Raw genomic sequence first — 27,123 nt, 5'->3', positions numbered from 1 at the left:
ATAAAGATATACCTTAGTACCAAGCAGATGCATAAAAGTGTACCTCTAACTAAACGAGGGAGTGATGAAATCTATATGACAGTCAAAATTATATATATCTACTAATGCACACAAACCACAGTATTTGTCTTCCAAAAGTTGAATCAGAACTTCTCTTCAGTCTGTCTCATAAGACTTTCTAAGATACATGATTCTTTCTGAAGAGAGATATATTTTTGCTGAGGAAAATGCATTGACATGATTCTCCATGGTAATACAAAATAAAATTTATAAATATTTAAGGAAACTTCTTTAACTACAGTATTTTAATCAAAAGAGTACCAGATTGTTTTTTAATTATGATTTCATTCAAGGCTTTGTCTCATCTGCATTCTTGATTTCTGCTTCCAATAATTCCAATTGATGATCAGATCAATGTTTGTTTTTTCACATATTGACCAGATAATATGTACTCAACAGAAATTCAAATGTAAAGCCCAATAAAGAACAAGGTTACTTTTAGGGTTCCTATTATCTGCAAAATGAAATTATCCTCTAAGTCATCCTTTCATGACTTAAAAGATCATTAATACGTTTTAACAGACTGTATCATTAGTTTCTATTTTCCTATATTTTTAAAGGAAGAGTTTATTGATTTTCAGATAGAGAGGAAGGGAGAGGGAGAGAAAGAGAGAGAAACATGGATGTGAGAGCTCAGTACCAATCCCCTGCTCCTGCATGCCCCCCACAGGGGATCAAGCCCAAAACCTAGGTACGGGCACTTGACCAGGAATTGAAATAGGCAATTTCCTGGTGCAAAAGACAATACACAACCAACTGAGCCACACTAGCCAGGGTTCCTATTATCCTATTTATGTTATAACAAATTATTCTTCCTTTCTCTGTAGACTGCTTAAAATTTTGAGAAAGTCTACATCCAGTTCTAAGATTTACCTTGTTTAGAGTTGGTCACTCAATCACTCTTTATTTTGTTGCTATGTTTATGTTTTTAGGTGTGTGTTTTTTTATCATCTGCTATATTATCTATGTGAGCATAGGTTAAATCTGGGAAACAGATTATTTTGTATCTAAGAAAATCATCTAAAGAATCTTCTCTGAGTTTATTTTCATTTCATTTTATTCTCACAAATACCACATTGTGAGGTATATTCCAATGAATAAGGTTTATACTATTTCAAATGAATATCCCATAAGCATTAACTCACAGAGATAGAATTTGAACCCCCTGGTCAGATATTAAAGTTCTTATCTATTAACACTGCTAATCTGCCTATCATCGGTAAAAAGGCAAGGAAAAAGTCTCTTGATTGTGCCATTAAACAGGATGACAAGAGACTACAAGTACTCCCCATTACTTCTCATTTTCAACTCAAATGATCCTCTTACCTTTGATAAAACATAATGGGACTTTGCTAGAACTGGTGACAGCAATGAAAAAGTATGTAACATTATTAACCATTTCAAAGATAAGAGGCCTTGCACCAGAAATAGGTAATTACATTATGGATCTAATTTCTAAAACTAAAATCAATGCTACAGAAATAAAATGACTATTTTACAGAACCTTATCATCTATATATAAAAAAGCCTAAGCGACCGTGGCAACCGAAACAACCGAATGGACAACTGAACAGGCTGCGTGGGGCAACCAGGCCAGCAGAGGCGTTAGTGAGAGACAACCAAACAACTAAGCAGCAGGCTTCGTGGGGCGACCAGGCTGGCAGGTGGGTTAGTGAAGGACGACCAAACAACTGAACAGCAGGCTGTGTAAGACGACCAGGCCAGCAGCAGGGGAAGTGAGGGGCAACCAAACAACTGAACAGCACGCTGCATGGGGTGACCAGGCCAGCGGGGGGGGGGGGGGGGGGGGCAGATGGGGGTGACCAGGCTGGAAGAGGGGGGCAGTTAGGGGAAACCAGGCTGGCAGAGGGGGGCTGTTAGGGGCGACAAGGCCGGTGGGCGGGGGGGGGCAGTTAGGGGCAATCAGGCAGTCAGGCAGGTGAGCGGTTAGGAGCCAGTGGTCCAGGATTGTGAGAAGGATGTCCAACTGCTGGTTTAGGTCCGATCCTCAGGATCAAGCCTAAACCAGCAGTTGAACATCCCCTGAGGGGTCCTAGATTGGAGAGGGTGCAGGTTGGGCTGAGGGAACCTTCCCCCTCCTGTGCACGAATTTTGTGCACCGGGCCTCTAGTTAACAATAATCCTCATTCAAGAAATGAGGGCAATGTAAGAGCTCCTACCACTGATGATATGGTTGGTTCAAAGTGTAACATTACTTCCTATATTAAATTATTTTTTCTCCTTTCATCTCTGTCTTTATTTATCTCTTTATTTATGATACTACTCATATTTAACTCAAGAGACACTGTGGTATAATGGAAAAAAAAACTTAATTAAGAATGTAAAGGCTTATACTCTCACTCTGACTTCCATTTTCCTGCTGGGGTTTAGGGAAATATCAGTAAAAAAGAAAGGGGACCCTAGCTGTCTTGGCTCAGTGAATAAAGCATTGGCCTGCAGACTGAAGGATCCTGCATTCAATTCCAGTTAAGGGCACATGCCTGGGTTGCAGACTCGATCCCCAGTGGGGGGCATGCAGGAGGCAGCCAATCAATGATTCTCTCATCACTGATGTTTCTATCTCTCTCTCCCTCACCCTTCCTCTCTGAAATCAATAAAAATATCTTTTATTAAAAGAGGAAGGGGGATATGATTAATAATATCCTTTCTGCATATATACATGCAAGTTCATTCAATGTCATAAAATTCTCTTCAATCACAATATTTTATATATATGATTACAGACACAGAAATCTAACTTCACAGACATTTCCAAACAACTCACTATATTGACTTTAGGTGCATTCTGAAAACTCCAATCCCAATAATAACATTTATTTTTAAAGCAGAATATAACTCAACAAGACTATAAATACTTGAAAAGTTTTAAATTAATGTTTGTCATTTATGTGCATTAGCACTACTCAATTTAAATTTATGTTCATGATCTCCTAAAATATAGTCAGACTATGATTTGAAAGAAGGCACTGATATTTATCAAAAGTAAGACCTAGAAATGAAAAGTTCCAGTAAAATAACCTATAATTATATTTATATTATATGAATGATTTGCTGTTTCTCAGAAATAGCATGTAGCAAGTCAGTAATTTGCAAACGTGCAAAGTATTTCCATGTGCTTAGCAAGAAAACTACCCTAAACAAACAATACTTAACAAAATTTTTTTTATTTCCCTACCATCTGTTTTAGTCTTTTTTTTCCCCCTTGGTCCCAATCACCTTCTTTCTTTCTGTTGCCTGCCTATTGCTCACAGTAACACTTGCAAAAGAATAAACAGCAAAATTAGATACCCAGGTGGGAATTTTAGTCCCAGATGTTACTTGACAATGACACAGTACAGAGCTAAATATTTATGGACATAAACACCTAAAGAAACTAATAAATGCCTCAATGCAAACACTAAATATACTACAGTTTGTTTTACTTAGTCCTAAAGATTATCATTCAATATTCATCAAAAAATATATTAAGATCATATATTCTTTAAGAAAAATCATTATTTTTTTATTCCCATAAGCCTTATTTTCATCCAGGTGTTTTTATCTGACAAATATATAGAAAAAGGTATATATGTATGTGTATAAGATCTCATGAGGCAGAAAAAAATCTGAAGGCAATGGTACATAACGCCATACATGAAATAAAATATAAAACTAAAACACTATTAACATTTCTCACTAGCAAAGATGCTTAAAGTAGCTCAAATAGATATTATAGAATTACAAGACTACTAAAACAAAACAAAAAAAGGCAAACATATAAAAAATACATTTACTCTATAAGTATTTTAAAACACAATTAAATATCTATGAAATTTTCCTTTAAATTTTATCTCTTTATAATAAAGCAATAAATGGTGATAAAATAGAGAAATTAAAGCCCTAATGGGCCCTAAAAGTACAAAAGGACAAAGAGAAAATCTTTTTTCTTTTGAGAGCCAAGTTTTTTAAACTTAAACTTCTTCTAATACCACTTCTTCAAAATAGACTCGCCCAGGCCGTGGTATTTTGTGGAAGAGCCACACTCAAGGGGCCAAAGAGCCGCATGTGGCTCCCGAGCTGCAGTTTGCCGACCACGGGTTTATCCAATTATACTATCCAACAGAGGCAGAATGAAGACATTCTCAGATAAACAAAGACTGAGTAATTTGTTGCTAGCAGATAAGCATTACAAAGGAAAAAATACTAAAGAAGTCCTTCAAGATAAAAGGAAATGACAGTAGGCATTTCTCACAAAGGAATAAAGAACACTACAAAGGTAACTACAAAAGACTTGATAATGGAAACATTTCTTTCTCTCCTCTTAACTAATTTTTATAATAACTACAAGAAAATACTAAAACTGTATGGCTGGGCTTATAATATACAAAATATAATATCCTATATAATAAAAGGCTAATATGCAAATGACCAAATGGTGGAATGACCAGTCACTATGATGTGCACTGAACACCAGGGGGCAGACACTCAACACAGGAGCTGCTCCCTGGTGGTCAGTGCACTCCCACAGGGGAAGTGCCTCTCAGCCACAAGCCGGGCTCATGGCTGGCGAGCACAGTGGCAGTCTCTCCCGCCTCCGTGGCAATGCTAAGGATGTCCGACTGACGGCTTAGGCCCAGACATCCCCCCAGGGCTCCTGAACTGCGAGAGGGCACAGGTCAGGCTGAGGGACACCACCCCCCAAGGGCACGAATTGCGTGCACTGGGCCTCTAGTATATCTATAATAATAAAAGCATAATATGCTAATTAGACCGGACAGCTGAACGACCTTCCGGGTGTCATTCTGGATGTCCTACCGGACGAAGCCGCAGCAGCGGGGGCCAAGGTAGAGGCAGTTAGGGCAATCAGGCAGGCAGACGAGTGGTTAGGGGTGATCAGTCAGGCAGGCCAGTGGTTAGGGCGATCAGGCAGGCAGGGAAAGTGGGACTCCCCCCCCCACCACCACCGCTCCCATGCACGAATTTCATGCACCGGGCCTCTAGTATGACAATAATAGCATACAAGAGGAAAAAGATATGGAGCTATTCTAGATCAAAGAGTCTATATTACTACTGAATTATTATTAATATGAAGTTGTTGAATAAATTAAGATACATATTTTAACCACTCAAAATTATTCATAGGAGCAGATGGCTTCACCAGTGAATTCTACCAAATATTCAAAGAAGATTTAAAACTTATCTTTCTCAAACTCTTCCAAAAAATTGAAGAAGCAGCAATATCTCCTAACATGTTTTATGAGCCCAACATAACCCTGTTACCAAACCTAGTAGACAAAAAATCAAGAGGAAAACAGCAGCCTTAAAAGACACACCAGATTAAAAGGATTTAATTGATACCTTCAGAGCATTTCACCCCAAAACAGTAGAATATATATTCTTTTTAAGTGCACATGGAACATTTTCAGGATAGACATATGTTAGAACACAAAACAAGTCTCATGAATCAACCTAGAGGATATTATGCTAAGTGAAATAAGTCAGTCAGAGAAAGACAAATACCATATAATTTCACTTATATGTGAAATTTAAAAATCATTATAAACAAACAAACAAAAAACAAATATAGACAAATAGATACAGAGAACAGACTGATAGTTGCCAGAAGGAAAGGGATTTGGGGGACTGGGTGAAAAAGGTGAAGGAATTGAGAAGTACAGAATAGAAATTACTAAATAATCATGGGTATATAAAATACAGCATAGAAAATACAGTCAATGATATTGTAATAACTATGTATGATGCCAGTTGGATACTGGAAATATCAGGGGGAACACTTTGAAAATATATGATTTTCTAATCACTATGCTATGCACTTGAAACTAATACAAAATATTAACTGTAAACTGTAATTTAAAAAATATTAAAAATTAAAAATGTAACATGAAAAAATAGTGCTCTTCCAGACATAAACACAGTATGTGTGTGTGTATGTATATATACATATATATATATATATATATATATATATATATATATCCCTTTATATATTTTTTAAGTTTTTCTCATCACAATTTTGTTGCATACTTTTTTGTATACAGTTCTTATACATATTTTATTAGACTTACACCTAAGTATTTCATGTTTTGATGCTATTACAACTGGTAATTCTCTTTTTTTAAATCTTTATTGTTCAGATTATTACAGATGTTCCTCTTTTTTCCCCCCATAGCTCCCCTCCACCCAGTTCCCACCCCACTCCAGGCCTTCCCCCCGCCCCACTGACCTCGTCCATAAGTGTAAGCTCTTTGTCCAATCTCTTCCCGCACCCCCACAACCCCTTCCCCCCAAGAATTGTCAGTCTGCTCCCTTTCCATGCCCCTGATTCTATTACATTCACCAGTCTGTTCTGTTCATCAGGTTTTTTATTCATTTGAGTTTTAGGTTCACTTATTGATAGATATGTATTTGTTGTCACTTTGTTGTTCATAATTTTTTTCTTTACCTTTTTCTCCTTCTTCCTCTTCTTAGAGAATACACTTCAGCATTTCATTTCACACTGGTTTCGTGGTGATGAACTCCTTTAGCTTTTTCTTGTCTGTGAAGCTCTTTATCTGACCTTCAATTCTAAATGACAGCTTTGCTGGGTAGAGTATTCTTGGTTATAGGTTCTTGCAATGCATCACTTTGTATATTTCTTGCCACTCCCATCTGGCCTGCATAGTTTCTGTTGAGAAATCAGCTGACAATCATATGGGTACTCCCTTGTAGGTAACTAACTGTTTTTCTCTTGCTGTTTCTAAGATTCTCTTTGTCTTTTGCCCTTGGCATTTTAATTATGATGTGTCTTGGTGTGGTCCTCTTTGGATTCCTCTTGTTTGGCATTCTCTGCGCTTCCTGGATTTGTAAGTCTATTTCTTTCACCAGGTAGGAGAAGTTTTCTGTCATTATTTCTTCAAATAGGTTTTCAATATCTTGCTCTCTCTCTTTTTCTGGCACCCCCATAATTAGGATCTTGGTACGCTTGAAGTTGTCCCAGAAGCTCCTTACACGATCTTCATATTCTTGGATTCTTTTTTCTTTTGGCTTTTCCGGTTGGGTGTTTTTTGCTTCTTCGTGTTTCAAATCTTTGACTTGAATCTTGGGATCCTCTAGTCTGATGTTGAATCTCTGTATATTATTCTTTATTTCAGTCAGTGTATGCTTGGTTTCTGATTGGTCCTTTTTCATATCCTTGAGGGTCTCACTAAATTTATCAGAGGATTCTAGAAGATTCTTGAGTAACCTTAGAACCGTGGTTTTGAACTCTACATCCAGTATTTTGCTTTCATCCATTTCTTTCATTTATGACTTGTTTCTTTGTCTCCGCATTTTGGCTGCTTCCCTGTGTTTGTTTCTATGTACTGGGTAGCTGCTAAGTCTCCTTGAGTTGACAGAGTGGTCTTGTGTGGTAGGTGTCCTATAGGACCCAGTGGCTCAGCCTCCCCAGTCACCTGAGGTGGATGCTCTTGGTGCACTCCTTTGTGGGCTGTGTGCACAGTCTTGTTGTAGTTAAGCCTTGATTGCTGTTGGTATCGCTGGGAGAAATTGACCTCCAGGCCAACTGGCTGTGATGACCAGCTGTGTCTACACTGGAAGATCTGTTGCACAGGAGACACCCCTATGGGGCAGGACTTGTTTCAGTGGGGCTTTGGTGCTCACTGAGTCTGCCTTTTGAGTGTGTCTCTTATAGATGTGAAGAGTTGTAATCCTGTATGGTCTCATTCTGACCACTGGGGTACACTGGCTCTTGGATCTCCAAAGAGGTGCAAGGTCAGCCACTGTCTGGGGCCGCCCAGCAGGAGCTACAGAGACATCTACAGATTCCTCCTCTATGTATGGGGTTTGGAAGTGCCCAGACGAGGCCCAGCTGTGAAGCAAGGCAGGCTGCTGCTGCCGGGCCTTGGGCCTTCTTTTGGAAGCTCTAGGGCTCTCTGACCCAGCTGCAGTTTGACAGGTTTTAGGAGGAGAAAGGTCAGGCCATTCATATGCAAAAGCCAAGCCGATGTGCACAGCTTGGGTGGGATTGTAAATTGGGTGGGGCGGGGTCTCGGGAATCACCAGGGCGGAGCAAAAACCAATGGCTGCCAGTCAGCGCTGCACTGGAGAGGTCGCCTCGTCTTCACATCCCGCGCCCCCGTTCAGGAACAATGATCACTACGAACACCTCTGAGAGAAAGCCACCCTCGCATTCCTGTCCCGATGCCAGACAGTCCAGTTTCTCCCCGTATGTGTCTGGGTCCCCCAGAGTCTCGCCTGGAACTGGAGTCAGGGCAAGCGGGAGCTTGTATCTCCCTCCCAATTAAAAGAGCAGCACATCAAGGGCACATGCCTGGGTTGTGGGCTCGATCCCCAATAGGGGACATGCAGGAGGCAGCCGATCAATGATTCTCTCTCATCATTAATGTTTCTATCTCTCTATCCTTCTCCCTTCCTCTCTGAAATCAATAAAGATATATATATAAAAAATAAATAAATAAATAAAATAAATAAATAAAAGAGCAGCACATCCAGGTGCGAGCACTTTCTGCACCTCCGTACCTCTTAACCTCTCTAGTTGTGGAACTTCCACTCAGTCATCTTTCCTGCAGTTCTGGGTGGTAGTTGTTCTGCCTTTTAGTTGTAATTTTGATGTGGTTGTGAGAGGCAGCAAGTATAGGTGTTTACCTATGCCACCATCTTGGTTCTATCATTACAAATGGTAATTTTCATATTTAAACATTTGAATTAAGGTGTTCTTCTCTCCTTTTCAACCTTTATTCATGTTTTTCTTACTTCGTTTTTCTTTTTTTTGCCTTACTGCACTGGTAGAACTATAAGTACCATGTATAATGGAAATGGTGAGGACAAATCCTTGCCTTGTTTCCTATATTAAAGGAAAGTATTCACTCTTTTTATTGTTAAACTTGAGGCCCGGTGCACGAGATTCGTACACTGGGAGGGGTGGGGGTCCCTTAGTCTGGCCTGCATCCTCTCACAGTCTGGGACCCCTTGAGGGATGTCCGCCTGCCACCCCCGGGGATTGGGCCTAAGCCAGCAGTCAGACATCACTCTTGCAGTCTGGGGCTCTTGCAGACTGAGACCCCTCGCTCTTTACCGCCTGCCTGCAGCGGAGGTGGGAGAGGCTCTTGCCACTGCACTGCGCTCGCCAGCCATGACCCCAGCTTCTGGCTGAGTGGCACTCCCCCTGTGGGAGTGCAATGACCACCAGGGGGCAGCTCCTACCTTGAGCATCTGCCCCCTGGTGTTCAGTGTGCATCATAGTGACCAGTCGTTCCACCACTTGGTCGATTTGCATATTAAGGTTTTATTATATAGGATATTACATTAGCTATAGGTGTTGGTATATTTCCATTATCAAGTTTAGGAAGTGTTACTCTGTTTTTAATTTGCTAAAATATTTTGTTCTGAATAAATGTTGAATTATATTAAATGTTTTCTTCTCAAAAAAGAGAGAGAGAGAAAGAGAGAGAACCAGATAAACCAATCTCCACATTAAGTATCTAGAAAACTGAAAAAATATAATAACCAATGGTTTTCAGAAACTGAATATCAGTCAATTCAGGCCTGAGATCTCCAAGGGAAGGAAAGCAAATAAGGTTAGCCCTATATCACCCTGGCTTAATCCATGGAGGCTGCTTCCAGGCCATGAAACATGGAAGCGTAACCCAAAATAACCCTGGGCTGTCAGGATGTCCATAATTTGCAGGGCAGATTATCAGAGAAGAAAATGCTGCACAGAGAAAACTATAAACCAAGGTTCAGCAAACATTTTCTGTAAAGGGCAGATAAATATTATAGGCTTTGCAGGCCATATGATATCTGTCATAAATACTCAACTCTGCGATTAAAACATGAAAGCTTACAAAGACAATACATAAATGAATGAGTATGGCTATGTTTCAATAAAACTTTGGTTACAACAACAGGTGGTGGGTGGGACTTGACCTTCAAGCTGTAATTTGCTTACCTCTGCTTTCTAGAAATGCTGGAGTAATGTCCTTAACTTTTGCCTGGGTAATGATCTGCACATGAGGGAATGTAAACTACTCAAGGCAAAGTAAATCACCTGGAAACCAATAGATCAAGCAATTCCCATGCAAGACCAGAATAGTTCATATTCTCAATAAACAAGGTAAAAAGGTCTCTCAATTCATGGGTTATCAGGTATAGTCCTCAAAAAGATATCACCTTGAAAGTGGAGATAAATTATAGCCTAACATAAAAGTCTTCTCTTTTATGCTCTAACAATGCTTAAAAGCAATCCTTGTGCCCTAACTGGTTTGGCTCAGTGGATAGAGCACTGGCCTGCGGACTGAAGGGTCCCAGGCTCAATTCCGGTCAAGGGCATGTACCTTGATTGCGGGCACATCCCCATTAGGGAGTGTGCAGGAGGCAGCTGATCGATGTTTCTCTCTCATCAGTGTTTCTAACTCTCTATCCCTATCCCTTCCTCTCTGTAAAAAATTAATAAAATATATATTTTTTTAAAAAGTAATCCTTGTAAGGATCTAACACATGATAAGAGACTTAACTGCTCCCAAAGTCTGAAAATATTTAATGGTATACCATAAATTGTAAGATATTAAAAATCAAGGCAGAAATATATGACCCACACCAGGAAAAAACAAATCAGTCAATAGAAGCAGACACAGAAAAGACAAAGATGATGAAATTAGCAGACAAGGTCAAAACAGCTACTATAAATAGCTTTTATATGTTCAAAAAGATAGAGAAAAAACATGAGGGAGAAACCAAGATGGCGGCATAGGTAAACACCTGAACTTGCTGCCTTGCACAACCACTTCAAAACTACAACTAAAAGACAAAACGGACATCATCCAGAACCACAGGGAGGCTGGCTAAGTGGAAATTCTACAATTAGAAGGGAAGAGAAAAGCACACTGAGAGTCAGAGGAGCTGCGGAAGTAAAGTGCAGAGGTACAGAGGCGCTCGCATAGAGAGGGCTGGCAACTGAGTACACGGCTGGCTTTTTCAATCCGCAGGGAGACACAAGCTCCCAACTACTCTGAACTCCAGTTCCGGGTGAGACTCTGGGGACCCAGACTCATACAGGGAGAAACTGGACTGTCTGGCAGCGGGCAGAACTTGAGGGCGGCTTTCTCTCAGAGGTGCTTGCAGCGATTACCAAGGGACACTGAGACCCCAGGGGCCTCTTAGGGCAGGGCTGACGGGAAGCCATTGCTGTTTGCTCCGCCCTGAGACTCTGCCCCATCCAAGCTGTGCGCAGAGGCTTTTGCATATAAATGGCCTGGTTCTTTGAAATCTAAACTTACCTAACAAACTGCAGCTGAGTCAGTGAGACCCAGAACATCTAAAAGAAGGCCCAAGGCCCCGCAGCAGCTTGCATTGCTTCACAGCTGGGCCTCATCTGGGCACCTCCAAAACCCAAACAAAGAGGAATCTGCAGATCTCTCTGTAGCTCCTGCTGGGTGGCCTCAGGCAGAGGCTAAATTAGCACCTCCTTGGAGATCTAAGAGCCAGTTTACCCAAGGGTCAGAGTAGGACCATCCAGATTACAACTCCACAGATCGATAAGGGACACACTCAGGAAGCAGACTCAGTGAGCACCAAAGCCCCACTGAAGCAAGTCTTGCCTCATAAGGGTGTCTCCAGCACAGACGTTCTCACATCATAGACACAGCTGATCCTCACAGCCAATTGGCCTGGAGATTAATTCCTCCCAGTGATACCAACAACCATCAAGGCTTAACTACAACAAGACTGTGCACACAGCCCACAAAGGGGTGCACCAAGAGTGTCCACCTCAGGTAACTGGGGAGGCTGAGCCACTGGGCCCTATAGGACACCTAGCATACAAAGCCACTCTATCAACTCAGGGAAGCAGCCAAAATGCAGAGACAAAGAAACAGGTCACAAATGAAAGAAATGGATGAAAGCAAACTACTGGATATAGAGTTCAAAACCACAATTATAAGGTTTTTCAAGAATCTTCTAGAAACCGCCGATAAATTTAGTGAGACCCTCGAGGATATGAAAAAGGACCAACTAGAAATTAAGCATACACTGACTGAAATAAAGAATAATATACAGAGATCCAACAACAGACTAGAGGATTGCAAGAATCAAGTCAAAGATTTGAAATACAAAGAAGCAAAAAACACTCAACCAGAAAAGAAAAAAGAATCCAAAAATATGAAGATAGTGTAAGAAGCCTCTGGGACAACTTCAAGCGTACCAATATCCGAATTATGGGGGTGCCAGAAGAAGAGAGAGAGCAAGATACTGAAAACCTATTTGAAGAAATAATGACAGAAAACTTCCCCCACCTGGTGAAAGAAATAGACTTACAAGTCCAGGAAGCGCAGAGAACCCCAAACAAAAGGAATCCAAAGAGGACCACACCAAGACACATCATAATTAAAATGCCAAGAGCAAAAGACAAAAAGAGAATATTAAAAGCAGCAAGAGAAAAACAGTTAGTTACCTACAAGGGAGCACCCATATGACTGTCAGCTGATTTCTCAACAGAAACTATGCAGGCCAGACAGGAGTGGCAAGAAATATTCAAAGTGCTGAATAGCAAGAACCTATAACCAAGATTACTCTACCCAGCAAAGCTGTCATTCAGAATTGAAGGTCAGATAAAGAGCTTCACAGATAAGAAAAAGCTAAAGGAGTTCATCACCGCCAATCCAGTATTATATGAAATGCTGAAAGATATTCTTTAAGAAGAGGAAGAAGAAAAAGGTAAATAAAAAATCTAATGAACAGAATAAACTGGTGAATTTAATAGAATCAGGGGCATAGAAAGAGAGTGGACTGACAATTCTCGGGGGGAAATGGGTGGGGGTGTGTGTGAAGAGACTGGACAAAAATTGTACATCTATGGATGAGGACAGTGGAGGGGGGTAAGGGCAGAGGGTGGGGTGGGAACCGGGTAGAGGGGAGCTATGGGGGAAAAAAGAGGAACAACTGTAATAATCTGAACAATAAAGATTTATTAAAAAAAAAAAAAGAAAAGAAAAAACATGAAAATGATGAGGAAAGAAATGGACAATGTAAAAAAAAAAAGGTCCAAATGGAATATGTAGAGATTTAAAACACATATTACCTGAAATGAATGTATAACAAGTTGAATAAACAGCAGATTAGACACTAGTGAAGTAAAGATCAGTGAACTTAATGACACATCAATAGTAGCCACCCAAAGCACAAAGAAAATAAGACTACTAAAATAATAAACAAAGCATTGAGGAACTGTGTAACAATATCAAGCAATAAAACTTACATGTAATTTAAATCACAGAGGAGGAAGGGGAGGAAAGAAGAGAAAAAAAATGTATGAAGAAATAGTTTTTGCAAATGTAATGAAGGAAAATTAAAATCCAACCATAGAAATAATTGCTTTAAAACAATAAGTAAAGGGAGATTGTCAGATTTATTGAAAAAGCAAGATCTAACTGTATGTACATTGTCTTTAAGAAGCAACTAATACCATGAGAACACTAATCAAAAAAAAGCTAGGGTGGCTATATTAACATAGGAAAAAGTAGTAGTTAAAACAAAGAATATTACCAGGAATAAAGAGATATATTTCACAATAATAAAGATGCCCAAGTATCAAAAGAATGTAACAATCCTATTCTGCATGTCTATGCAACTAAAAACAGAGTTTAAAAAAGATATGTGCAAAACTGGTTTTTAAGCCACAATTTACTAAAATATTTCAACACTTTCAGTCACTGAAAGAAAAAAGGAAAAGAAAATCAATAAGAAGAAAGACTTAATATCAATTAAGTTGACCTGCTTCACACTCACAGAATAATCTGCCCAAGAACACAATACAAATTCTTTCCAAGTTCACAAAAAATATCAAGCAAGAGAAAAACCATACAAAGTATGCTCTCTTAGTACAATGGAATTAAACTAGAAATCAGAAACAATAAGGTATTTACAAAATCTAAAACAGTTTGGAAATTAAACAACACATTTCTAAATAACCCAAGGTCAAGCAAAAAATGAAAAATAAGCTCTAGCCAGTGTGGCTCAGTTGATTGTGCGTCATCCCGTGTATGGGAGGGTTGCTGGTTGGATTCCCAGTCAGGGCACGTGCCTGGATTGTGGATTCAATCCCTGGTGGAGGAGTGTGCAAGAGGCAGCCTATCAATGTTCACTTTCACACTGATGTTTCTCTCTCCCTCTCTCAAAAAAAAAAAAAAAATCTTTTTATAAAATTACACAATAATTTGAACTAAATGAAAATGAAAAAACAACTGTGATGGCCACAGGAATGCACCTCTCAGCTCTCCAACTGCAGAAGTATAATAGACCAAGATTCCCAGCTACTGCACTCTCAAATCCATCTTCACATCTGCACCAATTCCATAATTTCCACAGGTTGCTTCTAGCCAAAGTCTGAGTGAGGCAAGAAAACCAAGGCAGTTCCATATTGAGGAAATGCAAGACTCCTCTGCCAAAAAACTTTTCCACAAGGACTCCCCAGCCACTTTGCCAAACTTTTCTTAGAAATACACTGCAGTATGAGACACTTCTACCCAACCATTCTTCTTTTATCATTTGGGATCAAACCTACATCACATTCTGATGACGACGCCCTCAGCCTCCTATAGCTGCCTCCTCATTTTCTCTCTCAGGCATTTACCTAATACATTTCTTGCACATTTAAACCCATTTTGGTAAATGCTTCTCAAAGGACTCAAACTATGAAAGCATGTCAAAATGTGTTAGATGCAACTGAAAAAATGGTCAAAAGAACATTTATACTATTAAATGTCAATAATAAAAAATCAGAAAGGTCTCAAATCAATAATCCAAGCTCCTACCTTTAAAAACTAGAGAAGCAGAGCAAATTATAGCCCAATTAAGGCGAATAAAAGAAATAATAAGGAGAAAATATAAATGGAATAAAAAGCAAAGAAGAAAATAAATCCATAAAATAAAAAATTGGCTCTTTGAACAGCATTTAGATTTTCATCTACATTTTGTGTCAGTATCCACATTCAGTAATAATATTAATAAATCCACATAAAAACTGTGTCATTTGAAACTTCACCTGAAATTTGCCCTGAACCTAATGCTAAACTTTATCATCATAATAAGTAGTAAGTATTCCATCACAAGTTATATGAATCTCAACATGCATTAAAGTAATTGGATCACCTATCTCACACCATACCAAAAAAAAAAAAAAAATCAATCAATTGCAGACAGATAATAGAAAAGTAAAACAATAAAGAGATCAAGACACTCTAAAGAGAGTAGAAAAAAATGCCACAGTGGGACAAAAATTATTTACAATACATATGACTAATAAGAGGTTTAAATCCAGAACATATAACGAACTTCTACGTAAGAGCAAGAGTGTTGAACAGGTATTTCACAAAAATAGAATGGCCCATGTTCAACCTCATTAGTGATCAGTGAAATAAAATTCAAATTAAAATCACAAAACACTACTAAATACCCACCAGAATGGTTAAACTAGAAAATATAGAAAATCACAAGTCTTAACAAGAACACTGCTGGTGAAAGTACAATTGGTAAAAACCACTTTGGAAAATAATTTGGCAATATCTCCTAAAATGAACATACATATTCACCATGATCTAGTAACTCTACTCTTAGGTAAATAAATAGTTAAGAAAAAAATGTATGTATGCCCTAGTGGTTTGGCTCAATGGACAGAGCGCTGGCCTATGGACTGAAGGATCCCAGGTTTGATTCCAGTCAAGGGCACATGCCTGGGTTTCGGGCTCCATCCCCATAGGAGGCATGCAGGAGGCAGCCAATCAAAGATTCTCTTTCATCACTGATGTTTCTATCTCTCTCTCCCTCTCCCTTCCTCTCTGAAATCAATAAAAATATATTTTTTTAAATGTATGTACGTGTGCACCAAGAAACATATATGACTTTTGTCTCCTTAAACTTTAAAATTGTCCCTTGGTATCCATGGGAGATTGGTTCCAGGACCCCACCCCCCACCCTGCAGATACCAAAACCCACAGATAGGCATTCTGTCCTCTAAATAAAATGGCACAGATCAATGCATACAGTTGGTCCTCTGAGTCCACAGACTCTCAACCATGGATCAAAAACACTACTGGAATGTATCGAAAAAAATCCATATATAAGTGATCTGCGCAGTTCAAACCCCTGTTGTTCAAGGGTCAACTGTATATTACTCCAATGAAACATTAACCAACAATAGAAAATGAAAAAAACCTATAGCAATATGCAAAAACCTGAATGAATCTCACAAATATATAACATGAACAAGCAAATATTTATCAAGCTAAGGTATATATGCTTAGATGTTAATGTTATTTAAAGAGCCAGAAAAAAATATCAAGTAAAAAAAAACGTGACTACTTTGGGGAAAAGAAGTTGCTGACTAGGTAAGCGGGGTTATGAGGAGGGTTTCTAGAGCACTGAAAATACTTGTCTTCTTTTACCTGACTGATGGTTATGCAGGTGTCCACTTTGTGATAATTCAACTGAGCTGTATTATTTGGTTCTGTGCAATTTGTGTGTGTGTGTGTGTGTGTGTGTGTGTGTGTATATATATATATATATATATATATATATATATATATATATATATTACATTTCACAAAACAAAAGGTTATAAGAGAGAGAAGGAAGAAAATAATGTCACAAAATTTTCTAGTAAGATATTTAATGTATTAAGTTAAATGTTTAGGTCAAATGAAATACTGATGGCAAATAAGCTCACGAAAAGATGCTCAACATTAGTCACCAGGGAAATGCAAATTAAAATGATAATGAGATGCCACTACACACCTGTTAAAATGCCTAAAAAATTTAAAACTCATAATACTGAGTATTGTCAAGAATGCAGAGCAACTGGAACATTCATACAATGTTGGTGGGAATGCAAACTGGTACAGCCACTTTGAAAAACAGGTTGGCAGTTTCTTACAAAGCTAAACATACCTAATCTCATTCTTAGTATTTACCCAAGAGAAATGAAAACTTATGTACACAAACAATTGTATGCAAATGTTTACATAAGCTTTATTCATAATCATTCCAAAAAAAAAAAAGGAAACAATCCAAATGTCATTCAACTGATGAATGGATAAAGAAACTGGTAAATCCATACAATGGTATCTTACTCAACAAAAGGGAAAAACTATAAGTATGTGCAGCAACATGGATGACCTCAAATGTGTGTTGTTACTAAACTAACAAAGCTAAAGAACAGATCACTAATTGCTGGGGTTGACTATGAAAGGGTAGTACAAGGGAATTTTTGAGGAGTGATGGAACTGCTGCATAATTGTAATGGTAGATACACAACTCTGCATTTATGAAAACCCTGTACGTCAAAAAGAATGATCTTTACTATATGTGAATTTAAAAATAAATTTTAAAAACTTTAAAACAAAACAAAATAACATGGTCACAGCAATACCAGATTTATAGAAGCATCAAAATGCCAAATTTATCATAAAATTGTTTCAAATTCAAGAATCCTGAAAGTATATATTACCTGATTATATATTTTATATTTTTTAATCCTCCATATAATCATATAAAGTTAAAAATATCTCAACTTTACCAATGGGGAAGTTAAAAATATCTCAACTTTACCAACATATTCAGAAAAAATAAGGTAAAATCTTACCCATGGATATATATCTAGTAAATGGTGAAGCTGAAGTGATTATATCTGAGTCTTTCCATGCCCATTTTTCCCCCTCTATACTGTATCACCTCTTAATTCAAAAGTGTTGGTAATTCCTTAATTAGTAATGTTTTTCTTTATATTTGAAGATGTATTAATACTTCCTACATTTGTAACTTTAAAATTGATCCTGAATATTTTATATTACTCAGGTACCCACATATCCATAATCAAATAATTCTGATTGCTTCCTCCAGTCTCTTGTATTATCAGTCATTCATTTCACTTATAAGCATGTATGTGTGTATATAAGCAGATACACACACACACACACACAATCAAATACAGTGTTATCTTAAACAAACTGTTATCTGTTATATCAATTAAGAACAAAAAATAAGTTTTTATTTTACCTTACTTTATTTCTTCTTTGATGCTTTCTTTATGTAGATCTGTTTCTGACATACATCATTTTCCTTGCAAGAAGTATTAAGACCTTCTTTTAACACTTCTTGCAAGAAAGGTCTAATGGCAAAAAAATTCCCTCAATTTTGTTTGTCTGATAATCTTTATTTCTCTTTCACTTTTAAAGGATAATTTTGCAGGATACATTATTCTAGGTTGGTGGCTTTATTCTCTCAACACCTTAAATATTTCACTCCACTCTCCTTTGCTTTTGTTGTTTCTGAGAAGCCAGATACAATTTTTACATCTGCTCCTATACAGGTAAGGTGTTTCTTTCCCCACCCCTCCCCCCAACCCCACCCCTGGCTCTGCCACCCCAAGGCTTCTTTAGGACTTTTTCTCTACCTTCAATTTTCTCTCTTAAAAATTATGTGCATAGGTGTGAGGTTTTGGGGCATTTATCCTCCTTCATGTTCTCTGAGCTTCCTGGGTCTTTGGTGTGGTGTCTGATGTTAACTTGGAGAAATTCTCAGTCATTATTTCAAATATTTCTTCTGTTCCTTTCTCTTTTCTTCTTTTACTGGTATTCCCATGACACATGTTATACCTTTTGTAGTTGTCCCAAAGTCCTTGAATATCCTGCTCGCTCTCTCTCTCTCTCTCTCTCGCTCTCTCTCTCTCTTTCCATGTAAAATAAAAAGGATTGTATTGGTATATTCTCTTGCTCAAGGATTTTTTCCTCAGATGTGTCCATTCTACTAACAAGCCCACCAAAGACATTCTTGATTTTTGTTAGTGTGTTCTTGTTCGCATTTCTTTTATTTATTAGAATTTCCATCTCTCTGCTTACATTGCCCATCTGCACCTGCATGTTGTCTACTTTATCCTCTAGTACCCTTAGCATATTGATCACAGTTGTTTTAAATTCCCAGTCTGATAATTCCAAATTCCCTACCATATCTGAGCCTGGTTCAAATGTTTGCTCTAACTCTTCCAACTGTGTTTTCAGTCTTTTAGTATGTCTCATAATGTTTTTAAATATATTTTTATTTATTTCAAAGAGGAAGGGAGAGGGAGAGATAGAAACATCAATGATGAGAGAGAATCATTGACTGGCTGCCTCCTGCATGCCCCCCATTGGGGATCGAGCTCACAACTCGGGCATGTGCCCTAGACTGGAATCGAACCCAGGATCCTTCATTCCACAGGCCGACACTCTATCCACTGAACCAAACCAGTTAGGACTCATAATATTTTCTTGATACCCAGGCATCAAGATGTGGTGAAGGGCAGAGCATTTTATAGTCATACTAGAGGCCCAGTGCACGAAATTCGTGCACGGAGGGGGGTTGTCCCTCAGCCCAGCCTGTACCCTCTCCAATATGGGATCCCTCTCACAATCCAGGACTGCTGGCTCCCAACTGCTTGCCTGCCTGCCTTCCTGATTGCCCCTAATCGATTCTGCCTGCCAGCCTGATCACCCCCTAACCACTCTACTGCCAGCCTGTTTGCCCCCAACTTCCCTCCTCTGCCGGCCTGGTCACCCCTAACTGCCCTCTCCTGCGAGGTTGATCACCTCCAACTGCCCTCCCTTGCAGGCTTGGTCCTTCTCAACTGCCCTCCCTTGCAGGCCGGGTGCCTCCCAACTACCCTCTCCTGCTGGCCATCTTGTGGTGGCCATCTTGTGTCCACATGGGGGCAGGATCTTTGACCACATGGGGGCAGCTATATTGTGTGTTCCAGTGATGATCAATCTGCATATTACTCTTTTATTAGATAGGATAGAGGCCTGGTACAGGGGTGGGGCCAGCAGGTTTGCCCTGAAGGGTGTCCCGGATCAGGTGTGGGTTCCCTTGGGGTGTGGAGCGGCCTGATTGAGGGGCCTGTGGTGGTTTGCAGGCGGGCCACGCCCCCTGGCAACGCAAGCAGAGGCCCTGGTATCTGAATTTATTTTCCTTCTACAATTGAAACTTTGTAGCCTGGAGCAGAGCCAAGCCTGGGGCTCCCTCCGAGGCCAGTAGCCATTGTGTTGAGGTTATAATTGAAACTTTGTTGCCTTAAGCGGGTGGGCCCGGCCAGGGTGTGCAGAAAGCTTTGCTTCCCCTGTTGCCGGCGGCAACCCTGGCCTGCTCTCTCATGCTCCATTCTGCCGCCATTTGTTTGAATTGTTTACCTTCTATAATTGAAACTTTGTAGCTTGAGTGGAGGCTTAGGCCTGGCAAGGGCAGGCAAAGCTTGGCTTCCTCTGTTACCTAGGAAACCTTGCTCTCTGTGGCTGTAGCCATCTTGGTTTGGGTTAATTTGCATGCTCGCTCTGATTGGATGGTGGGTGTGGCTTGTGGGTGTGTCGGAGGTATGGTCAATTTGCATATTTGTCTATTATTAGGTAGGATGATTAGGTCTCAGTCTTTTAGAGGGCCTGTGCTTCTGGACTGTGAACTTCACACATACTTCTCAGTCCATCTTCCTCCCCTTACGTGGAGCAGGATGGCAAGAGTGGTTTGAAGCTGTCTATTTTCCCTTTCCCACGTGGAAGGGTGGAGTTGGGTTATTTCCCTACCCCTACATTAGTTAGGTTCTGATAAAACTCCAGCCAGTTAAGCTCTGGTGCAAGTTTCTCATGAGGGCAGGCCTTGTTAAGAAGAATAGAACACCCTGGCCTACTGCAAAATGGTTCCTTTTCCACTTCATCTGCCAGGAGGACGAGGGGATTTTTCTCAATATTCACTGAAAGAACCTGGTAGAGATGCCAGAGGCCCTCCAATGTCTGGTGCCCCCTCGAGTTTTTAACTGTCAGAGTTGTCCACAATTTGTCAATTACAATTCAGGTTTCATTACACCACCACTGGTTCCCCGTAAGGCTGCTCTAGTCAGATGATTCTCTGTATTCTCAGCCAGTCTCTCCAATTTTAAAGTCAGTAATTAGCCTTGTGACCTCTCTTCACTTACGGCTCTAAGAAAAGTTGTTTTTCAGTCTGAGGACTCAGTGGCAATTTCCAAGCTTTATTTGTGAGAGGTAGTGACAACTTCCAAGCTTCTTACATGCCATACCAGAAACCAGAAGTCTGCATTTTCTTTTAAGAATGTTTTCCTACACTATAAGCTTAAAATTTTATGTAGAATAAGAAAACACATACAAACCATTATTATGTACGACAAAATACTTTTCCCTTTCCTCATACACTGATCATATTCATATTTTCAGACAACTAGCCAAGATTATACACTGTTCTTAAACATATAAACCTTTCCATTTACCTATAGAAGTCAATATAAAATTATAAAGTATAATCCTTGAAATATATCTTTCCAACAAGCAATTAAAATATGGCTTACCATTTTGATGCCTGTAGAAAATGTCACTGGTTTTATAGGTTTGGGTTTCTCAAGCTGCATTTCCAATTGGGTAGATCTATCTTTATGCTGAGCCAAAAGTAGAGCAACAGGGAGATCAGAACTTTCCTGTAAGAAAAGTTAATGTGCAATATAATAGTTAAAAAGAAAAACTTAAGAGCAACGGGTCTATTATTTTAAATTATGCCTTTTCATAAGTATTTGATGTCAACCTAAATATTCACTTTATGGAGAACACTTTACAAAAAAATTTAACATTCCATAATAAGAAAAGGCTGTTTTATACTCATAAATCAAAACCTGCAAAAAATTATTTTTATAAAATCCACATTAAAGAAAATATAATAGGGTCTTATTTCATCTAGCAATGCCAACCATATTTATTAAAATAAAAAAAATTAGAAACTAATCACAAAAAGAGTAGTACAAAGTACTATAACTTGGATCAGATGTTTATCTAAGACACATTCTTTTTACCAGTGAATTCAGACTAGTTTGAAATTGTTTCCCATTAGATTTCACCTGAGGCCGTTTGGAAATGATCCTTGTTCTGTTTTGCACAATGGAACGATTGTTAAGTACAACCAAAAGTACATTTATTTTCTCTTTTACTGACTTATTTTTAGAAAAGAAGTCTAAATTTTAATTAACAAAATAATAGTAAACGTTTTTAATATCTATGTTGATACTAAATCAGGATCAATATTTACACAAATCTATACACATACATAATAATAACAAGCAAATTACTAATTCTTATAAGTAGCTGTTATTTATCCTGTTTAACATGAAGTCCTCTTACATGTTTAAAGTGCTATGGAGCTAAAGTCTAAACTAAATGATATCCAGACTTTTCCTTTCTGAGTTGTCAATTGAATAAGAACACAGAAACATGCAGAGGAAAGCCAGGAGGGAAGATCACACACACATACACACAAACACACATGCACACACAGAGTACTTCCTATAACTGTGAACAAAAATAAAGGACAACAGTGCATTTCTAGTTCCTACATCTAGGTTATTTACAAAAATAAACATATTCTTCAAATGGCCTATAAATTTTTAAAATAGTAACTACCTATAATTTAATATTAAAAAAACTATATCATGTTAACATTTCACAGTATGAAGTAAACATAGAGCAGAATCTAATTTTCTTCCCAAATCTAATAACTTAATAATATTTTAGGCACAAATATGGCTAATTAATATAGTTAAAGGACTTAAAGTTCTAGTACAAAACTAATCAAAAAACAAGCCAATTTACTTCAACAGAATTGTCCTAGAATAAATCTGTACCTCAAGAATTTGTAATAGAAGTTCTCTGCAAGAGCAACATTACAAAGATTAAATCTTTTAAAAGTAAGTGGAAGAACACATTTTATTTATAAAATAGAACCATATTAAGGAGCAAACTCCTTGTGACCTAGCTTTATCAATAATGGAGAATGAATAAAATATACTATGAGAATATACTTGAATACCTTTCATATTCTACTACAAGGCATCAGTAATGCATTAGTAACAGCACTGCTATGAATTCCTGTAGCTATTCTAGATTTCCACTAAGAATATTATAATAAAATTACAGGACATTTTAAATAGGCTGTGGCCCAAAATCTCTTAAAAGCTATTACTATCTTTTCATATGCAAAAACACTAACAGAAGAAAAATTAATTTCCTTTACTAAAAAGTTAAAACATTGCTTCCCAATTTATACTCTAAGTGAACTCAAATGCTCTTGCATACCTGGTACTTACTTTTAAAAACTAAAAGTTCTTGTGTAAAATCAAAACAACGTATTCACTTAAAAAACCTGCTAATCAATACTTTGGCCTGGTTTCAGTATCACATAAAAGGACCTAACTATTAAAATATATTCATAAAACAGCTGAAGTTTAATAAAAATAAACATTCTAGGAATCTAAAACTAATTTTGCTACTCTGGCATACAATTTACCTCATATCTGCTTTATTCCACTTTAGCAATCAAAACTTTGGAGGTTGAAAATCTTTGTGAATGTTAAACTAGAATTAAGCAGGAGCTCTAACAACAACAAAATCTATCGAGTAAAATAAACTATGAGGAATTCACATCCTCTTGGGAATACATAAAATGCAGATTCAGCCTTTCAAATTATTTCATTCTTCTTAGCTTTCCATTTTACCTTGAAAGGTTCCCTAACCTACATTAATTGCCTGAAGGTACCTTGTTTAATACTTAAAGAAATTTTAATAAGACTGCCTGTAATACTCATTAAAAGCTTTATAATGACCATTTTTAAAAGATTATTTTAACTGACTTTAAGCAAGCCATCTGGCAAACAATATTTCTAATAAAAATCAGCTACTGCATTTGACAGCAATATTAGCCCATACAAAATTTCAGACATAAAGTGAAGAGAATTTTCAAACAGGAATATAAAAAGATTAACTAAATCAGGACCTGTTTTAAAATCTTTTTCCAAAGTGTTTAAAAAAAAAAACACACCCTGAATTTACAGTTAGGATTAAATAAATGGACTTTTTAGGCAAAATTATGGTAAATACTAAGCCATAAACATTAATACCATAACATTAAAATCCTGTCATCTACAGTATAATATAACGCCAATGCTTTACAAAAGGTTAAAAAGTGACTTTTAGCACAAGGACCAAACCCAAAAAAAGGACGAGAAATTCTTATAAATAGTACTTACTGCCTAAATTAGATCCAGAGAATAACCCTAAAATTTAAGCTTCTAGACATATTTACAAGTGCCAATGCTATCTTTTTTTATAAAATGTAATTCATTAATATACATAGAAAAAGAATTATAATGTAGTGTTTTACTTAATAAGGATTTAGGAGGATAAAAAGAAATTTAATGAATTCTTTCGTCAATAAGGACTAAATGTATGTCAACACTTTAATCAAAAAAATTAATAAATATTCAAAAATTAAAGTAACAACGAATCTTTAAAAATAAATTTTAAAATGGAACCCAGAAACTCAAACTTCATTGGTATTCTAAACCAATGTAATGTAATTAATTGTTCTAATGAATATAGTAAATTGCTAAGGATTATTTAACCACCATGTTATATGATCTAAACAGTGAAGAAAGTATGTGCAGTAATGACTTGCAGGTGAAGAAAACAGGAAGTGAGGGGGGGGCGGTCCTCACAAAAACCAATATTAACTCCAGATTATACACAATGTACAACACTTGGAGTTTCACATCTTGCTTCTTGCTCCAGTGAATTAAATGGAAGCTTCATGCCAATAGCAGCTCAATGAGGCAGGCAAACCTAGTACTTTGAGACTAAAAGAATACATAAGTTAAAATTGCTATGCAAAGTTAGATAACCTCAAAATAAAATCTAAAAACTCTTTATATTACATGCAAAAAAATGAAACTAGACCACCAACTTACACCATACACAAAAATAAAATAAAAATGGATAAAGGAGTTAAACATTAAGATGGGAAACCATAAAAATCCTAGAAGAAGCCATAGGCAGCAAAATAGCAGACATTTGTCATAGCAATATCTTTACCGATACAGCTCCTAGAGCAATGGAAACTAAGGAGAAAATAAACAAATGAGACTACATCAAAATAAAAAGCTTCTGCACAGCAAAAGAAACCATCAACAAAACAACAAGAAAGACCACTGCATGGGAAAACATATTTGCCAATGTTATCTCCAATAAGGGTTTAATCTCCAACATTTACAGGGAATTCATACAACTTAACAAAAGGAAGATAAACAATCCAATCAAAAAATGGGCAAAGGATCTAAATAGACACTTTTCAAAAGAGGACATACAGAAGGCCAAGAGACATATGAAAACATGCTCAAAGTCACTAATCATCTGAGAGATGCAAATCAAAACAACAATAAGGTACCACCTCCCCCCTGTCAGAATGTCCTATCATCAACAGATCAACAAACAAGTGCTGGAGTGGATGCAGAGCAAAAGGAACCCTCTTGCACTGCTGGTGGGAATGCAGACTGGTGCAGCTTACTGTGGAAAACAGTATGGCCTTTCCTCAAAAAATTAAAAATGGAACTTCCATTTGACCCAGTAATTCCACTTCTAGGAATATATCCCAAGAAAACAGAAACACCAATCAGAAAGTATATATGCACCCTTATGTTCAGAGCAGCACAATTTACAATAGCTAAGATTTGGAGACAGCCTAAGTGCCCATCAGCAGATGAGTGGATTAGAAAACCATGGTACATCTACACAATGGAATACTACACTGCTGTAAAAGAGAAGGAATTCTTACCATTTGCAACAGCATGGATACACCTGGAGAGCATTATGCTAAGCGAAATAAGCCAGTCAGAGAAAGATAAATATCACATGATCTCATCCATTTGTGGAATATAATGAACAACATAAATTGATGAACAAAAATAGAATCAGAGTCATAGAAGCATCCAACAGACTGTCCAACCTATGAGGGAAGGTGGGGGTGAAGGGGTAAGAGGTCAACCAAAGGACTTGTATGCATGCATATGAGCATGACCAATGGACAGACAGTAGGGGGTGAGAGCATGTGCTGAGGGCTGGGGGCGGCCGGGGAGAGGTCAATGGGGGAAAAGGAGACTTATGTAATACTTTAAACAATAAAGAATTTAAATTATAAAAAAAGAGTTAAAGTGTATTTTCATCCTATGTCTAAGTTCTGCATTTATTAATTCAATTGATTGTATAGAGGAGCAGCATTACCAAATACAAGTATGTCCCTCTTTGTATAAAATGATGAGGGAAAGAATCTTTCAATAAATAATTACAACATCAATATTTACTAATTGATTTACTAAAGGTTTTAATTTCTCACAAAATATATGGCCCCAAAAACTATAAAACACAACACATGTCATTTCACATGTTAAAGCCTTATCTGCCACATGATAGTTTCACGAAAAATTAATGGAAGTTGCTAAGGAAAACGCCATATTCTTTTTTTAAAAATATTTTTTAATTGATTTCAGAAAGGAAGGGAGAGGGAGAGATAGAAACATCAATGATGAGATGCTCCCTACCAGGCATCGAGCCCAAAACCTGGGCATGTGCCCTTGAATGGAATCAAACCCAGGACCCTTCAGTCCACAGGCTGATGCTCTCTCCACTAGGCCAAACCGGCTAGGACGCATATTCTATTAATATGCCGCTGTCCTTACTTTTAAAACCAATTTACACTGCACTCAGACAAAGTACATAGGGTTTATGATAAGCATTTTCTAAGCCTCATTAAAATGCCCTTATCCTTACTTTTCCTTTACTTTCCCACCTATCTCTAATTTAAATAATCTTGCTTTTTCTTTTTATTCCTGGTTAGCTGGCTTAAATGCTTTTGGGCAAAAAAGCACAGTAGAAAATATACACATACACATTTACCCAATCATAGAATAACAAGCAGTATATCAGCTAAACAGAGGACTTCAAGAAAATTATGTGGATAAAAAGAGAAAGGGAAGAATACAAAAGACATCCCTGGAGAGTATGATTTTCTAGTTGTGAGTTTATCAATATCACTGGGTTAAAAGCATCAAATAATATATGAAATCTATGAAACAGTTCATAAAATTTAGTTATTATTATGGCTGTTATCTACCAATGTCAACAACTAGAGGGACTAATTGCAGGAAAA

General features: G+C 37.7%; 1 protein-coding gene across 1 annotated transcript in view; it reads right to left on the bottom strand.

The window, feature by feature from the left end:
• MNAT1 (MNAT1 component of CDK activating kinase) overlaps positions 1 to 27,123 on the bottom strand; it is a 200,233-nt gene that overhangs the window by 84,302 nt on the left and 88,808 nt on the right. Inside the window, exon 6 of the mRNA XM_079768395.1 lies at positions 21,452 to 21,577. Coding sequence (XP_079624521.1) covers positions 21,452 to 21,577 — 126 coding nt within the window. The remainder of the gene's footprint in view (positions 1 to 21,451; positions 21,578 to 27,123) is intronic.

The sequence above is a fragment of the Cnephaeus nilssonii genome (assembly GCF_951640355.1).
Source record: "Cnephaeus nilssonii genome assembly, chromosome: 4".
Taxonomy (NCBI): Eukaryota; Metazoa; Chordata; class Mammalia; order Chiroptera; family Vespertilionidae; genus Cnephaeus; species Cnephaeus nilssonii.
This window is presented reverse-complemented; position numbering and strand designations above follow the sequence as displayed.